Source organism: Chenopodium album, chromosome 3 (assembly GCF_948465745.1).
Source record: "Chenopodium album chromosome 3, dcCheAlbu1.1, whole genome shotgun sequence".
Taxonomy (NCBI): Eukaryota; Viridiplantae; Streptophyta; class Magnoliopsida; order Caryophyllales; family Amaranthaceae; genus Chenopodium; species Chenopodium album.
In genome coordinates, this window is record NC_137836.1 from 71657250 (window position 1) to 71676402 (window position 19153).

General features: G+C 33.6%; 1 protein-coding gene and 1 pseudogene across 2 annotated transcripts; both read left to right on the forward strand.

The window, feature by feature from the left end:
* The first annotated feature begins 3669 nt into the window (after positions 1–3669).
* Positions 3670–10827, forward strand: LOC145615960 (glutathione gamma-glutamylcysteinyltransferase 1-like). Its single transcript, XM_081670790.1, has 8 exons — positions 3670–3843; positions 4285–4441; positions 5508–5746; positions 6397–6560; positions 7895–7946; positions 8874–9101; positions 9189–9692; positions 10583–10827. The coding sequence occupies exons 1-8, from the start codon at positions 3769–3771 to the stop codon at positions 10667–10669; spliced, it is 1506 nt and encodes a 501-aa protein (XP_081526916.1). The 5' UTR covers positions 3670–3768; the 3' UTR covers positions 10670–10827.
* Positions 10828–11952: 1125 nt separating this feature from the next.
* Positions 11953–17865, forward strand: LOC145615976 (glutathione gamma-glutamylcysteinyltransferase 3-like; annotated as a pseudogene). Its single transcript, XR_014107549.1, has 8 exons — positions 11953–12134; positions 13588–13744; positions 14261–14499; positions 14862–15025; positions 15926–15977; positions 16330–16557; positions 16673–17182; positions 17322–17865. The product of XR_014107549.1 is annotated as a glutathione gamma-glutamylcysteinyltransferase 3-like (transcript).
* Positions 17866–19153: the final 1288 nt, after the last annotated feature.

Consider the following 19153-nt stretch of genomic DNA (forward strand, 5'->3'; position numbering starts at 1 on the left):
TCAACGGAAAAAGAAATAAATTCAGTCAAATTCAAGTTATTTTTGTTATATAACAATGACAATGAGAAATCAATATCAATCTTCCATAATTATATTCAATCATCTTCATCTATTCCCAATTAATACAAATCATACAATTATACAAAACAAAAAACGAATCGAAGGCTTGAATCAATTTTTTTTATCTTTTTGAGGGGAACGAATTGAAGCAATTGGAAGGCTTGAAGGAATAATAATTGAAGCAATTAATTTCAGTTCTTTGTTCGGTTGTTCATGGAATCGATTTAAGGTAATTTTTGATTTTTTAAAAAAATTATTACTGGTTTTTAAGCAATTGAATAATTGAAGTATGAAAATATGACGTCGGCTCATCAAATCATTCAATCTTCCCAGACATTAATATGTGTAATATCTTTGTTTTTATTTGATCTTATCACTTGCTCGGTAATCGGTATTAATGTATTATTTGCAATTTTGCACATTATTTAAAAAATAGGAGGGAGAATGTTGGTTGATGATTTCTGATAGAGTATAATTATTTCTGGTTTTGATAATGTCAACTGAATCAATTTATAATTTTTTTTTATTAATTTTTTTCTTGTTTTGATAATGTCAATTGAAGTAATTTTTAATTTTAACACAAATTGATTTATTTATACTTTATACTATTTTGTATCTAAGTATTTTTTTTTTCTTTTGAAGGTCGAAATTGTTCTTATAATTCTGAACAAAGATTGATAATCAACGATATGGAGCAATTCTCCAATTGAATATATCACTGCAAAATGTATATATAGGAAAATTGTGCATTGTCTAAATTATAGATTTAAAAAAATTGTATAATTTTTACATTATTAAGGGCCCCTTTTTCGATTTGGAACAGGGCCCCCAAAATCATTGCTACGGCCCTGGGAGCATGCATATAATTGTTGCCATAAATGTGTATTAACCTACTTTCTGATTCAAATTCAAGTCCTTCCTTCGTGACTAGTGCATTTAAATTGTGAATTTGTGAGGGGTAATCGCTTTACATGATGGAACTCATGGAAGTCCCATATTATAGGCTTACATCTAAATTTTATTCCTATACGTCACCAATTCCAATTTATAACAACATCATAACTGACTTGAGTGACTTCATGACATAATTCTCACGTATTAAATTAAAGCATCTTCTTTATTATGATTTAAGTAGAAATTAAATTGCTTTCAAATCAGACAATTAAAAATGACAAAACTTGAAGAGATATATGCTTATTAGTTAACTCGAGTCGAGTTGACCTGTGACATGTTTAGTTGAGAAGATCATTTTACGTAGTCTACCAAAGATTTGTTTTAAATGTATGTGTTCCAATAATGTATTAATTTGACTCTAAAAATATACTTCCTCCATATATTTTTAGTTGACAAAGGTCTTTTTTATCACATTTGTAAACACACAAGTTCAACTATTCTTAATTTGTAATTATTCTTAATAAGTAAAAATTACTCCAAATAAAAGTTAGTTATGAATATGTGTATTAAAACAATTTTAATAAGATACTTGTATATTTTACCACCCTAAAAAATCACAAAAGCTAATCAAAGTAGAGCTTAGTAAATAGTGTTAAAAGTCAAAACTTATTAACTACGAAGTACTGTATAAAATAAAACAAAAAGTGTAAGGAAAATTTAACAAAATCTTACTAATACCATACATTTAAAAAGAGAAATGGTACAATTATTTTAAAACAAACTATATTTATATTAATTAGTTCGTTTTTATTTAAGTGTTTTGGTTTGACTTTGGTACTATTTATATACACTGCTTTGACCAATGTTTGTGCTTATGTAAGATAAAATATAAATAATGAATATTGATAATTAATAATATCATTAATTAAAATTATACATTAACAAATATATGCCGATCAAATTGGAACACCTAAAGTTAACCATATCGATGAGACAACCCTTTTTTTTTAGGATGCCCACCCAGTTCACCAGAGTTTAGCTCCGACTACATCCGGATTCGACTCGGGTAATACACCTTACTTATGGTGGGTGAGTCTCCCAACAAGAGTTTTTATATACGGTGAGGCTCGAACCCAAGACCTCCCTTAAACGACATCAAGTTGCTTACTATTTGAGCTAACTCTCGGTGGTGACAAGACAACCTTGTAATAAAAGAAAAAACAACACCTTTAACCCCAATCACAAAACTTCCATCGCCGTCGGTTTGTCACTCTGTCTACTCTCCTTGAAAGCGACCAACCTACATACACACACAAATAATAAAATTTTAAAAACAAAATTAAAAAAAAAATGCTAAATAAAATTATAATAAAATGTGTAATTCATTAATTGGATATTCACCTGGTTTAAAAAATCTTAACGTACATTTTGGCAAAGATATCTGTTTTTGTTTTTTTAATCCAAATCTCAACAGAATGTGACTTAGGAATTTCTCATTTTTACATAAAACTTGAAAAAAATTTCCAACCAACCAAACAAGTTTAGTGGGGCCCATTTCTAAAGAATTTATTTATTAAATTATCTATCATTTTATATTATATTTATAGTAGGATTTCTGATTTTATTTTTAACTTTTTGGTGAATGTTGGAAGTAATCGACTAAAGTGGAAAAGAGAATAATGAGGATGTTATGAGTACAGGTTACAGTGTCTACCTTCTGCGGGTAATTTTTGGTTGTTTTTTCTCTTTTTGTTTTTTTTACCATATTAAGAAAATGGAGTAAAATTTAATTATTTTGTTTTTGTAAAAGTTACTGGATTCAGAACTGTTGTTCTGCCAATTAGCTTGGTTTAGTGTTACATGGTTTAGGTGCTATTTTTCTGTGGTGAAGATGTGAGACTTCAATAAATGTTGCTAGTTAGGTATCCTTTGGGAATTAGGATGGATCTTTGCTCACTTCTTTTGGCTTGTTGCTTATGGTATACAGTACAATGGAGTTTGGGTTGGTATTAAAGGGATTTAAGCAACAAGGTAACAATAATATTGTTACTACTCCGAGTAATATATATATATATATTTTTTAAAGATAATGAGACGGTTTCACGGAATATGTTTTACATCAGTTCAACTGACGTGGTTGGTCATATATATTAAGACGATTAAAAGTGATAATATCGACAATTCGACTCTATCAAACTAAAATAAGATTATGGAGTGTTTAGTTAGGAGTTTTTTTGGGAAAAATAAATAGTTTCTATGGTAACAAGAGGTGTCTAACCATTTTAAAAGCTATTAGTGGTGTTGGTTAAGAGCTATTTTGAAAGAGAGAAAAAAAAAAGCTTTTTAGCTTTATTGTGCTTTATACACTAAAACATCTAATAACTACGGAGTAATGGTAAAACAGGTAGTATTATGCAAAACAACTAATTACAATCAACTAATAAAAAAAGTCATACAAACAACGAAACAACTAACAGCTAAAAGCTAATTGCCAAACAAGGTCTGTGTGATAGAAAATATCCAATACAACCGTTGTATATCTTACATTACGCAATTACTTACCTTTCAACTTAAATTAAAATCCGTACTTATTTTCTCCAAAAACACTATAATTTTCGGATATCGCGAAAAAATTTGACTCGACATAACTTTCAAACTATGGTAAGTAACTAAAAGCAAGTAATGTAAGAATGGCTAAATTCTTAAATTGGGGAAAAAAAAAAGTCAGTATTTTTCGAAACAAAAGATTTGGCGGGGATCTTTCTTAAACCCGCATTAAACCCTAATTAGGGAGAGAATTCACAAGCAACAACAATGGCGACAGCTGGATTATATCGTCGTGTTCTTCCATCACCTCCCGCCATTGATTTTGCTTCTACTGAAGGCAAGGTTAGGTTTTTCACTAATTCTGTGCTCAATATTTCATCTTCAAAATTCTTATTTTTAGTTGCAATCACAGTTAAATTGTGTTTGATTTGGCTAAATTGATGCTTGATTTTTATGTAATTCTAAGTTTTTGTCAATTTATTGGGTCATGATCCTGTAATTGAAGCCCTTTATTCCTGAAATTGTAGTCAATGTGTTAGTTTGATTAATTTTTTTGCAAATTTTTGTGCCCTAAATTCAGAAAATCAGAAAGAAATTGTTTACATGTTTTTCTTTAGTGATTTGAAGTGCATAATTAGAAACAAGGGCTTGCCTTTCTCTAAAGTGTTGCTGTTTCGTCGTGTTAGATTACTCGAGTGGATATGATTGTTAGTTTTGAATGTTAATAGGATTTTTGGGCCTTTGTATATTCAGCTTGTCCTTATAATTTATATGGTAATGCAGAAACTTTTCATAGAAGCTGTTCAAGATGGAACAATGGAAGGTTTTTTCAAATTGATTTCTTACTTCCAAACGCAGTCCGAGCCTGCTTATTGTGGATTAGCTAGCCTTTCGATGGTCTTAAATGCGTTGGCTATCGATCCTGGGAGGACTTGGAAAGGTGCAATACTATTACTAGAATTACATTTTGCATACTTGCTTGAACTTATAGTAGATACATTTTCTACCACCCTCGTTTCCTCTTTGTCTTTGTAGTTGCCTTGCAGTTGATGTTTAATTTAGATTTTAAGGTTTTTGTCATTTGTGGTGAATACAAATATACTGTAGAATTTTGAAAATCTGAAGCATGATTGAAGGCAACATCTTATAAGGGTTCATTAACCCACAAGGGAAATTACAAGGTTAATTTGTTTAAGCATTATATTGTTTGCTGAATGAGGATTATCTGAACATTTATTAGTATACATTCCTTAAAGTAAGATGAATACATTCCTTAAAGTAAGCTGAACATTTCAAAGTCAGACAGGCAGTAGCTTTATGATATCAGACTATCTTAGAATAAATACATAAGGCTTATCTGAGTAGCATAAATGTGAAATATGGAAATTGGAACTCGGAAGGAGGTCTTAAAATCGGATGTAAATATGGAATGTCTCTAATCAGGCCACATTTGATCTAGGGCTAGTTTTAATAATTTGAATATGGTAATCCTTCACTCTTTGAAGTTCCCAATTATATTCATGATGAATTATATATTCTTGGGTATTATACTATTATGAGAAAATTGTCAAATTCAACTTAAAAAATCAGTGGCCTAGTTTGTATTATTTCAGGATGTCTTGAAATAAATATGTGTCTTGTTATTTAGAACTGGGCACAGTTGTAGAAGCTGAACCAAAGTTATTACTTTACTACTACATGGTAGTTTGTCTTTAGTTTCTCTATTGTTCTAACTTGTAAATATGATTCAGTATTATGTAATGAGGTATGGTATTGTTATGAACTCACGTGTCTCCCCTGAATTTTTGATGAACTATTGGATAGAAAGAAAGTGTGCTTCTCATTTCCTTTTATTTAACATAAAATCATATATGAAAAGATAGATTTTCTGTCATAGGTTTCAACATAAGGAATCCATATTTTTCTAAAATTTAATGAAGCTTTGACACTTAAACTTTTCACTTCTTATTAACTTCCAAATCTATTTTTATTTCTTCTTTCTATAGGACCATGGAGATGGTTTGATGAATCAATGCTAGACTGTTGCGAGCCTCTAGAAAAAGTTAAATCTAAAGGGATTCCCTTTGGGAAACTCACTTGTCTGGCTCAGTGTGCTGGTGCAAATGTTCAAGCTTTTCGTACGAGTGAGAGTTCAATTAGTGAGTTTAGAAATTACGTCAAGGCATGCTCCATCTCAGATGAGTGTCATGTCATCTCATCCTACCATAGGGGGATTTTCAAACAGGTATTAATAAAATAATAAACTCAAAGTGTGCTTCTCTACATATTTTGCAATTATTGATGGCTTAGTTTTGCTATTGGTGCAGGATTCATATCAAGGAGTTGTTATTTGCTTTTTTCTTTTTTGGTGTGCTTGTGCGTGCGTGTGTGTTTATCTGACTTTATGTCACTTGATGATTATTATAAAACTTTTTATTTAATTGTTGTAGAATGTGTCTTTCAACATTGCATGGCTTTCTAGGGATGATCTTGATAGCCAACTCTTAATCCTCCCCTAAAAGAGAAGAATGCCTATTTACTTATGAAATCATCTGCAATTTAAACCAATCTGTTAACAAACTGATCATCACAAATTAAAAAATAAAAATAAAAGAAGCATAAGAAGCGAAGTAAAAACCAAGTATTTAAAATTAGCTCAGTGGCATAATTGCATAAACAGTACGGAGTAAGAATTATGGCCTCTAATTTTTCTTACCAATTTTCAGTTTTTTACTTACTGACTTTGTTCATGTCACTATGTCAGCATAGCGATGAAGTAGGATTTTTTTTTATTTCTCTTTATATAAGAATATATGATATGACTTCTACAGATTTACGTGTTCTTTTTTCTCTAATGTATAAATTGTAATTGATCATACTACTCAACAATCTCAGACTGGAACTGGTCACTTCTCTCCTATTGGTGGTTATCATGGTGGAAGGGACATGGCACTGATTCTGGATGTTGCACGTTTTAAGTACCCCCCTCACTGGGTCCCTTTATCTCTTCTTTGGGAAGCCATGGATACGGTTGTTGAAGCAAGTGGCCAACGCAGAGGGTAGGAATTTGTCTGTACTTCCCTCCTTCCCCACAATCTACTTGTTTATCAAATACTTTATACCCAACTCTCTGCCCCCTCTCAAAATATGATTCAATATAAATCATTATTTTTGTCACAGTGCTAAAGGCTTAAAGCTTTCAGATTAGATTATCGATTAACAAATTGCATTCTTGTACTCATTCTGCTTTCCACAGATAAGGTACTGTTGATTTTGTCTATAGTTTAGGCTCTGTTCTTTTTACCTTCAAAAACTGATTATAGAAGAAATTATTCAGATGAGGGCCAATAAAGTTTATATAAATTCTAAAAAGGGCTGCCAAAGTCCAAATAAGTCCAGATTAGTTAAGATGAGTTCCAATAAGTTCAAATAACTTCAATTTGAGTAAATTTGAGGCGAAAAGAACACACCCTTAGTTGTATACTCATGCAGAAAGATAAAGGATTTGACACAAGTAAGAAAGAAACGAATATATTAAGAAAATAGAATATAGTGGAAATAGCCTACAAAGGTGAACAATATGTGCACTAGGTTGTTTTTTTAGAATGAATCATGTACATTGAGACTGATCAATGTATGACATTCTACAATTCGATCCATTAATGTATTTTTAAGGGGTCTCATAATATATTCTTAGTAACTATATAGGAGGAGACTTTAAGGTTGTTGATCTCTCTTCAATATAGACATAGTTATTGTTAAAAAGCCACTACTAAAATAAAAATAGGCTTATGAAATTAAAGCAGCAAATATAATGTTGCTGGTTTTGTATTGCTAGTGTCTAATTTTGATGTTGTAGCAGATGCAAAGGACTGACGAAGAACAACAAAGAAGACGCACAATACACACAGATTTATGTGGTTCACTAAAAATGTGTTAGCTTTGAGCACATGCAGAGTCTGTTTTTATTGATCTTAAGGAAATACAACATATATGAGTAGGCTTGGTTAATGACCTAGGAAATAAGACTCCTTATGCTGGGTAGTTTTAAGGGGCAAACCAATTTAAGGTTATTCTAATACTTGATTTGGGAAAGAAAGCTAGAGATAGTTGACTGGAAATGCACTGCCTGTTGTTCACGTTGGATTTCCTACTGAAATTTTGTTGGTAGTTGATACATTGTCATCCTCCATATCAAATCCTTCTCTAATGTTACATGTATCTTAATATGGAGGATGATAATGTTTTATCTACCAACAGTCATTTTTCAACAGGATTTTTTTTTTTTTGTTAAAATATAATTATCGAGATGTACTTTGGCGCATTCGTCTTTTTTCATCCCCTAACCCTTGAGTAACCTTTTCTTCTTACTATTGAAGTGTTTGTTTTCCAGGTATGTACTCGTATCAAGACAACAGCATGAGCCAGGACTTCTTTATACCTTGGTATGATATGCTGGCTGCATATACTATGAACCATGGGTTTTGACTTCGTGATGCCTGTATTCACATCAGTGAGTATTTCTTGTGAAAGATGATTTATAGGAAAACTCTCTTTCCTAGAATTATGTTGAAAATTGTCTTCTGATATTGTGCGTATGATGGTCTAAGCTAACAATGTTATGCACTAGGATATAACAAATTAGCTCTGTGCTAATAAATCTTTTGCACCCTTTGTCCTTGTATATAGTGAAGATAAGGAACTCTTTCAGCATGAGATTGTTAGGTTCTGTATAGAGACAATTGACCAGATATACCTATAGTGTAGTGGGGTTTGTAGACCACGTGTGGTATTTTTTTTAGTTGCCTGATAGTTAATGGCTAAATGCTGTTTAATGTTAAATGCCCCTTTGTCTTTCCATGTCTGATCTGCTGAATGATAATTTGTTTCAGATTATTACAATTTTTAGCACTAATTTCATGTCTTGTTCTTAGACAACACCACACATTACTGATATATTAACTTTACAATATGCAAGAGTTTTAGAGGACATCTGACTAAGAAAGCACTGGAGAATTCCTTTATGGTGTCTAGTATTACAAGTTTAAATGTGATCTTCTTACAAGCTTATTAGACATTACATTCATGCCCTCTTAAACAACCACTTCGATAAAAAGCTTTGTGACATTGTTGCTTAATTCATTAACCTGCTCATAAATTGTGCTGTGAAACGTGTAAAAAGTAACAACACTAGTTATTGATACCTCTTCCTAGAACTCTAGATAGCATGAAATACAGTTTTTTTGTACAGATTTTGTTTATCACAAAAATATTCCAGATGTGGTAAACACAATGTGACACTGCATAGAATTTAATTCTTTTACCATATCATTTGCCAATATAGAAATTTTACTCAGATTATCTCTTTGTAGAGCTGTAAGCATGAAAACAGAGCTAGTATAGCGAAGTACTTAATGGAGGATGTACCTCTTCTTTTAAAGTTAGGGAATGTGAAGGACATAGAGAGTGCCATCTCTGCTGTTTGCATGTCTTTACCTTCAAACTTTAGGGACTTTATTAAGTGGGTAGCTGAAGTTCGAAGGCATGAAGATGATGGTCAAAGTCTAAGCCAGGAGGAAATGAAAAGGCATTTGCTAAAGGTTTGTACTTTGTAGCTGCAGCATTAAAATGTAATTTACATCCCATTTCATATTGCATTACTGCAGACCTGAAAATTCGTTTTGCAGGAAGAGCTACTCAAACAAGTTCACGATACTGGTCTATATAAGCAAGTGACTAAATTTCTAGCCTCACTATTTATGTGTTCCAGAAAAAGTGACATGTTGGGTCATGAGCACAGTTTATCTGATGTTGCAGCGGCTGTTTGTTGCGAGGGAGCAGAGCTTTTAACTGGTCAGCCTGGATCTTCTGGTGGATTTTGTTGTGAGAAAACATGTGTGAAACAGATAAGGGGTGATGGTGGCAAGCCTGTGACTCTTGTCTCAGGAACAGTAAAGGATGGTGCAAGCAAGCAAGGATTGCAAATTTTGGTCCCTGTAACTCAACAACAATCCAATTGCTGCTCTGACCCAAACTGTTCTGGGATGCACCCTGCTGGAAATGATGTTCTAACTGTACTTTTGCTTGCACTACCAATGCAAACATGGTCTGGTATCAAGGATAAAATGCTTGTCCAAGATTTGACAAGGCTGGTTTCTACTGAACATCTTCCCACTTTACTCAAGGAGGAGGTAAGAAATATAATCTTTTAATTCTACTACTTTTCTTAATGATGAGTCATGTGAGCAACCATTTGATTCACCAATCACCACTATTCATTGGAGTGCTGGTATTATATGTGTCTTCTCATACTATGAAGGTCAACATCGAAGTGTTATCCTAGGCTCTTAGCAAATTTCTAACTTCATGGTTTTATGGTCGGTCTCACATAGTCTGGAGACATATCTCCAAATCTGTTTATCCAGCAATCGCACATGAGCTGGGGACATCCTATATAAATGCGAATGTCTCCAAACCCATAACCTTAATTGTTGTGCAATTCCACGCCAACACTGTTTAACTTTGCAAATTTGATATTACCCCGTGCATTCGGAGTATATTTCTTATTTTTAAACAATATCAGCTATACTACATGTATATGTTTTGTGCTGTTCTCAATTCTTGTAGAAGAGCAGTACTTAAGACTTACTTGGGGTATCTGATGATGCAGGATTGCATCCTTGTATGTACAATGAAATTAATAGCTACTTTGGTTTGTTTTAATATCACCCCTAGTTTCAAAAAATTGCACAACATCTGATATTTATGGTGAAAACCTAGTCAATTGTGAGCAGTAATTTATAGTAAAAACTACAGAGTATAAATTAATAACAATCTTATGAACACATTTTTCTGATAATTGCATCAATGACACCTTTACATTTTTACTCGTAAATTATGTATTCCTTTAGTGGTCAAAATTAACGAGTTTTTATAACAGAATTCTAATAGCCTATTAATTTGAAATGAAGGTAAATTCATGAAAAAGACCAGCTACCCTTTTTATCTGTTCCTTACAAGTTTGCAAGTTTAATTGCTTCAGTTAATTAAAGAATCTCATCCTTGCTATCTGGTATGTTAGGTATTGCACTTGCGACGTCAGCTAATTCTTCTCAAGCAATGTCAAGATAATGAGGTGGATGGCCAACTTAGTGTATCTACCGTGTAATGTACATTCTTCTCTAACATCTCACATTTACTTTGGAAAGCAAACAACGTCTATAAATTATTGAACTTGGGAATAGGTATTTATTCATCTGACTCTTAAAGTTAGGTGGTCTCTATGGGTTGAAATCCCTTTCATAATGATCATTATATGAGATTAAGCACAGGTAGCTGAAGTCATAGTGCTGATTGAAACTTTGTAAAGTACTTTGTGTTAATTTATGAGAAAGAGATGATATTTGAAAGGCCATGCATCATTGTTTTCTTTTCAGTGAAATGGTTTCATCACCTGCAGTAACTCGCTTTATCATAGAATTCGCTATACGCCTATACCTGTTACTGGGTGTGGTGGTGTATAACATCAAAGAGAGCAACAAAACTTTTACTTTTTGATGCTTTGAAACAAGGAGAGTAATATTGATCTGCTGCCTTTGTCTCTTTGTTATTTTTTCCTTTACAGCGCTAATGCTGTAAAGCTCTGCACAATAATTAGTAGGATGCAAAAACTACTTATCAGTAAGCAGGTACTAATTGTAACAAGACGCGCATATCTGAGTTGAATTTGTGTGCTGAGACTATTAACTGACTAAACTTCTTCATCAAAACCCTCATGCTGATTGCCAAAACCAACTAGATACATTCCCATAAAGCATTTCCAGGGGTCCTATGACAAATATGACAAGCAGGAAGATTTCATGTATGATGAATCCAATCATGCCACAAAGTAAGGCAAGCTTTCTGATGAACATATACAGACGCATTTTCGCAACTGCTTGTCTAATACTACTTGGGATTATACAATTTGTTCAACACCTAAACTACCTTTCAAATTTCAATGTTCCTGCCTCTTGCTTTGAAAGTTTGAATCCTACTGTCTACTGTATTCATACATCTACGGATTTATTATTTAGGGCCTATTCTCATAGACTGAATTTAGCTGAACTGAATATTTTATAATAGAAGGAAATTGGAAGCTGAACAGAACTAAAATGAATTGAATTGAATTGAACTGATAGGGATTTCACCTTATACCTTAAAGTCATGAGTTTTGATCCAACAAGATTATTCTTCATACTTTCAAAAAATCGTACAACCCGTAAAACTTACGAATACACAATATGAATATTTATTTTTTCCGCCAAATAATAAAATAAAATAAAATAAAAAAACACATGTTTTTTGTTTTTAATTATTTTCCATAAGTGGAGCCAAGTCTACAAGTCCGCTTATAAAAAGCATTTACCAGAAAGTCAAGATCGTACATGAATACAAGATACATGCGTACATATTACCACAGAAAGTGGGAGTTAATAGTATTCCTTCTTGTTTTTCATCGGTTTGAATTATTAGTATTCGACCGACTACGACACTTTTATCTGGCTAAAACAACAATGGCAGCAGTGGCTGGACTCTACAGAAGGGCGCTTCCTTCGCCACCTTGTATTGAATTTGCTTCTATGGATGGCAAGGTTTGATTTTCTCTCTCCTCCATTTTATTTGCGGGTTTTCCATAATCCCGATACATGCTTTGATCATCATTAAAAAATTATACTTGAATTGGCAATTGCCAATTGGTCGTTGTTACCATGTCACCATGAATCCATGACCTGATACTTGCTAATTTGAGCTTGTTTTTGTTGAAGTTAACTTAAATTTGATGTTTTTGGTTGAATTTAACTTATTTTTGTTGAACTAAATTTAATTTTATGATACTTAACTTATTTATGCTAAAACTTATCTAGATTAGTAGAGGAGAACAAAGCCTTGGTGAATTTTCACAAGGGTACTAACAAATCGAGTCTTAATATATGAATGTTATTTATTTACGATACAATCCGGGTTGCTTTGAATGAGATGTGCTTTGTTGGGCAAATTTGGTCTCTAAATTCTTGTGACTATGGAATTCTTGATTAAAGAATAAATAGGCCTTGGTTATTGTGGTAGCCTTGGCCATTAAGATTGGCTTGACTTTCATAATTAACTTGCCCAATTTGAGCTTGAAAGTTCCCTTGTTATGGAAAGTTGCATGATTCCGGGTGTTTCCTAAGAAACTCCCTTGGTTTTGCAAATCCCCATACTTTTGAGGATGATTTATTTTACGACCGAGGTGGGGGTGGTGTCTCCTACCCTGATATAGAGTGTTGGAATAAAGGTCATGATGTCTATTGTTAAAGCTTTTACATTGTTCATGGATCTAGGAGGGACATTTTCTAACAATTAGCATTGAGAAGAGGGGATGATAATATGCACCACACATATCACAATAGACATTACCAACGTTATCTTTAGATATGCTATTAACATTAGATACATTATGCTTGGACATCTTTGAAGTTGATTTAAGCAAATCAATGATGAAGATGAATGATTATGTGGTGGAGGGAGCGTACTTGACTTTATTGAGTCATCTCATGGCTTCTAGAATCTACTACTTCCATTCATATAGGTGTAACTTAAGGAGCACAATCATTGGAGGGAGCATTCACAAATAATGGCGCCTACAAGTACAAAGTTTAAAAAGGGGTTCATGGCATCTTGAGCAATGTCATGATTGCCTTAATAGATGTGCAATCTACCCTAAGTGCCTTGTTTATCAATGGTGGAAGAAATTAAAATTTTACTAGAGAAAAGCTGAACTACTAATGAAGCATTTGATTATATGGTTCAAAACTAGTAATTTTATTTTATTATTTTATTTTTGCTAGTCAATTGTGTGTTTAATATATATCTGAATCTGTGAGATGCTGTATGAGTCTGACATATCTCATTTGATTATGGGGTTCACTGGTCATTGTAGTGACTAGTGACAGTTAAGATTTAAGTGCAATGTACAGCAAAGTCATGGTTGTCTTTATCTGGAATTTCTTATGCTGCTTTTATAAGAAATTTGGTATATCTTTCATCAGTAGTTCAAATTTGCAGCAACTCTTTTCTGAAGCTCTCCTGGAAGGATATATGGAAGGCTTTTTCAAGTTGGTTTCATACTACAAGACTCAATCCGAACCTGCATACTGTGGGTTGGCTACCCTTGCTGTGGTCTTAAATGCCCTTGCAATTGACCCTGGAAGAAAGTGGAAAGGTGACCTTTGTATTCCAGAAGTGAAATTATGAAAGACCGAATGCTTAAATGTTGTTTAATGTTCTTTCTACTTCAACTACTTCAATACACTCCATTGAAAGAAATTTAGTTACTTAGTGCTAATTTGCTCAAGACTCTTGACCTTTGACATGATCAATTTACTGCTAGTGATGCTAAGGGCATTTGAAAATAACCTACGCTCACTGGTTGTTTCATTTTTTTTTTTTTGTCGTCTCACAAGGTATTTTGGACTGTAACCCACAAAGCAAAGGATGCTATTGGTTTATTGGCAACCTTTATTATTTTAAAGAAATATGAAATGATACGGCTGTTATGTCAGTGGTTATGCATTGCTGCTTTGTGAAATTTTCTTTCCACGTCACATTTTTTGTAACTATTTGTTGATGTTCTTGTCATATCTGATAATTTACTGAAGTTTATAAGATGATATGTATTTCCTGCTTTGTATAATTACTATAAACCAAATCATGTGGGTACATATTAAACTATTAATAGGTCCATGGAGATGGTTTGATGATTCTATGTTGGACTGCTGTGAGCCCCTTGAGAAGGTTAAGGTCAGCGGGATCTCATTTAACAAAGTTGCATGCTTGGCTCATTGTAATGGAGCAGAAGTTGACACATATCATACAAATGAAAGTACCCTGGACAACTTCTGAAACTATGTAATCTCATGTACTTCCTCAGAAAATTGTCACATGATCGTCTCATACCACAGATCATTTCTGAAGCAGGTACTCAATCCGTACTGTCTCTATTACACATTTTGATGCAAATGTAGTTGACATTACTTTGGACCCACCTTTTTTTTTATTTACTGATTTTATGCACCCAAGAGCATGCTTGAGTCATGGCTTTCTTTTGTATGCTCCAATTTCTTGTGTGCATAATATATTTTGTGAAGCACCATTTGTCGAGTCTAGTAGGGTATTGGAATTATGATGGATCAGATTGTTGCTAAGGTAGGTTTGTGCCTGGAGTAAGAAAACTAAGAATATTCAGTTGTTTTGCCATCTTTGTACAGTTTAATTGTGATTTCATCTGAACCTGTTGAAAAAAATAATAATAATAACAATTCATACTTTTCTTTTGGCAGACAGGAGGTGGTCATTTTTCTCCAATTGGTGGTTACCATGCTGGAAAGGATATGGTTCTTATTTTGGATGTTGCTCGATTCAAGTATCCTCCTCACTGGGTACCCCTCACACTTCTATGGGATGCCATGAACACGGTTGATAAAGATACTGGATTTTACAGGGGGTATGTGCAATGCCTGCTCTTTATGTTTTTTAATGGCTTAAATGCAGGAATCTATATATAGAGGGATTGGGGAGAGAAAATTTTATCAGAAAATTGTTGTGTGAATTTACTTTGTTTTAGCTCTAGTTGGTACTCTTGGTAAGTTGGTAGTGGCCAGCAATTGAAGATCTGGGATTTTATACCCAATATGATATTAACTGCGTTAAATTGCAACCAAATATATACCCTCTCCTAAATATTATTCTTCTTCAATTCACTATATTTATTGCTCTAATATATTACACTTGCATACATCAGTGTTGTTGGATATTATTTATTCAAATACATACTGTACCAGTGGGCTGTTTCTGTAAGTAGTCCTCTTGCTGTAATTGTCTATTGCTAATTTTTTCACAAACCAATCCTCATCCTACTGATGAGTTGACATAGGACTTAAGCTTATGTTCTCACTCTTCTCAGAATCTTGATTATGCTTGAAATGAAAAGGCGTAGCTCATTACTGGTCATACACAATGTCCTTTGTAAGAGGTTTTCTTTTGGCGGAATGTTTCTCGTTTGGTCAATAGCAAGGTTTTAGCTGTCATACCCATGTTCATTATCTATGGATGGAAGTTTCTAACTGGTTGTATGAAATTTCTTTGATTTGATTTGATCACCCTTTGAATACTTAAGTCTTTGGGGGTTTTTCTTTCCCTTTTCTTCCCATATTAGTGTTAGTACCATGTTTTAACCCTCAAACTCTGCCTTCTTAATTACCCACCATGTCCCTCATTCCAAGCCAAGTATAAGCAAAAAGAGTAAAAGAGTGGATATCTTCAATGTTTATCACTATTGAAATATAATTAATTCAGCTTGATTTCAAAGGCTTGAAACCTTATGAATATTATATTATTGTTTCAGGTTTATGCTTCTAACGAGGTTTCAGGCATCATCATCAATCCTATATACTCTGGTATATTTTTTTTAATCTTGTCTCTATAATCTTTCTCCTTTAATATTTCATGAATCTCTTACAACTTTCTTGTTTGTTAAACTACAAACTATGGATATTGTGCAAAATTTGTGTAGTTAGCTCAACAGAAACTCTAATTCACTGTCCATCACACATTCACAATAGGTATAATTTTTTAATTTTTCTGCTCAGGCTCAAGCCAATGAATATAGTATATTGAAAATCATCATAGCTTCTCTAACAGTCTAAAGTCACTGTTATCCTTATGTTGTGACTTTAGTCTATTGTTTTTTGTGGTGCTCTGCTGGCCTATTGTAGCATTGGAGGAGCTGAACATCTCAATTTGTTGCAGAGTTGTCGTCATGATGGCTGGGACACTATTGCTAAGTACTTGAGTAAAAAACTTCAACAACTCCTATCTTCTGAAGAAATTCACAATATTCAGGATATATTATCTGTTATTCTGGCATCAGCTCCTGCAGATCTGAGTAATTTCATCAATTGGGTTGCTGAAGTTCGAAAACAGGAGAATGGGAGTAATCTTGTGAGTGAAGAGGAACAGGGAAGGTTGGTTACCAAGGTTGGACAATTTCTCTTACCTTTGCCCTTGCTCACTCCTTTGTAGTTTTGTGCTTTTCCCCATACATTATTCCTTAATTTTAAAAATTGTTTTTATATATTTATTTTCGTTCCAGGAAGAGGTGTTGCAGCAAGTGCGAGAGACTGAGCTCTTCAAACACCTAACCAGATGGTTTATATCTGGATCATCTTGCATGCCCAAACCTATTCTGGATGGTACAGATTCACTAGAAAAAATTGCTTCTGAAGTATGTTGTCAAGGTGCTCAACTGTTTTGCGGCAAGGTTGGCTCTTGCAGTGCAATAAGCTCTAAAACAACACAATTAAGATCCTCTGACTGTGACAATGCTAAGTCTGTCACGGTAGTATCTGCCAATGTTGTTGTGGAAGATTCAGTGTGTGGAGCAGAAATACTGGTCCCAAGCTGCCAAAAGAGCCCTGGTAATCCTTGTGAATGTGGTTCGAATACTTCTGATAGGGAACATCCATCGGTGGTTGATGGTCTAACTGTACTACTATTGGCCTTGCCTCCTGATACATGGTCTTGTCTTAAAGATGCAAAGCTCCTAAAAGAATTTTGTGGTATAATATCCCCCAAAAATCTTCCCGACTTACTCAAACAGGAGGTAACTACGATCTTGCAAGATGGCTGCTTTATATTTTCCTTTAAAAATTTTCAGTAATTGGAACTTTCTGATTTCTTAAGGTTTCAGGTTCATTTTTAAGCAGTATCAACAGTGTTTATGTGATTGTGATTTGTTGCAGATACTGCATTTGCGAAAGCAGCTGTATTTCCTTGTGACTGATGTCTGCTGTTCTTCGACGTGATATGATGAGTTTTGGGGATTTCATAAACTTGGCATCTAAGTCGGCAATTAGCATGATAGAAACTGAGAGTTGATGAAGTTTGCTTTTGGAGATACTGATATCGCTGCACATTAAATCACATGGAGAAGCATCTGTATACATTTTGTGTGAAGTGCAGGACATAATAAGAATAAGAACTTCAGAAGCACTGTTACATCAAGAAGCATACTCTTTGTATACAGATACTCATCTGCTCCAAAATGTATTGAAGTTGCTGGTGCAATGCCCATCTGATTGTCCTGTCAATACCTCGCAACAAATTGAGGTTTTGAAATTGGTGTAGCTGTAAAATGTGGAGGGATATTTTCATCTGATTTTCCTTACAATTCCTCGCAATAAAATAGGGTTTTTCTCTAAACAAATATTTTGAAGTAAAAGTATGAAATTTGTTCATTAATATGAGAACACCTATACCCTGGTCCTCGATCATTCGTTTTTCTCCCTTTGATCTTTCTAATGTCTTTAATTATTCTAAGAAAATAACAATGGAAAATTGTCTATTTCCAAATTTTCTTTCGAACATGTAATTGTTATCGTGTTACAAATTAAAACCATAACAATTAACATAATACGAAGTGCGATAATGAATAAAAGGGGGGGGGGGGGGGGGGGCAGCTAGTATAGTGATACAATTAAATGGTTTAACAAGCCATCAATGGATATCTTGACTTTAACTGCTTCTTGAATATGCTATTTCAACATTATTTTTGTAACAATTTTTTGTGGACATGTATTTATATTCAATTATTTATAATTGATAACAAATTCATAATGACATAAATTTTGTAAAACAGGTGCAGTTACTCATTAAGAGCATACTCAAAAACTGTTCCAATGATTGGGGAGGTTGAGATTATGAATTTATGGGGCACCCTTCCATAACAAAAGCCCCCCAACTAATTCTGTTTTTTTTTCCCCTTTTACTTACTGACCATTCATTTGCTGACAAGTGGTTTGCTCACTGCCTCATTTTCTGCTACCTCCATTCTAGCATAATTGATACGGAGTATCAAAATATTCAAATTTCACTTGTCAATTTGGTCTTGAATACTAGATTACATATGTGTCAATGCACGAAATGTACCAATTTGCATAAGGAAAAATATTGAAATCTTGTTACTTGATTGAAGATGATTGTTATTTGATTCTTGTTGATTGGTATGTTACTCAAAGTGTAATAAACATAACTGTTTCTTATATGGTATAACGCTACTGTTGATGTGGCACTTTAAAAGTGAAGCGTTAGTGATTTGTTATCCTCGCATAAACCATTAAACCCTACTTTCAATATAGATTAATAAAATTTGAGAATGTTTTGAGTAGAACGGACTCACGTGAGTCTAGTTTATTATCCCTTCGAACACACCACCTCCCTTTTTTCTCTCCTCCATTTTTACAATCCTTCATTCATCACCATTTTTTTTTCCCACATTTTCTCTCTCCTCCTCATTCGGATCCTTACCTCATCGTATAAGCTTCTTTCTTCAATATGGCAGACTCTGTTGAACGCAAACCTCGACGACCGCTGCCACCGCTGATACCAGCCTCTTCACAACCAATTGATTGATTATTGTGAAATCATATCCTGCTAACATAACGCCAAGTACTCACCAGCTGATTAAATGCAGATGCTTCAGTTTCCACATCCATCAAAGAATAAAACAATTAAACAGATTATGTATGTATTAGCGAAAAATCAGAACCATCTTACACTTGTAATACAATAATCT

Bases quoted from the DNA above. Each gene is read 5' to 3' on its own strand.
- LOC145615960 (XM_081670790.1), top strand. From the start codon at position 3,769: ATGGCGACAGCTGGATTATATCGTCGTGTTCTTCCATCACCTCCCGCC. The intron at 5,747-6,396 runs GTATTAATAAAA...CAACAATCTCAG, and splicing joins ATAGGGGGATTTTCAAACAG to ACTGGAACTGGTCACTTCTC. The intron at 6,561-7,894 runs GTAGGAATTTGT...TTTGTTTTCCAG, and splicing joins GCAAGTGGCCAACGCAGAGG to GTATGTACTCGTATCAAGAC.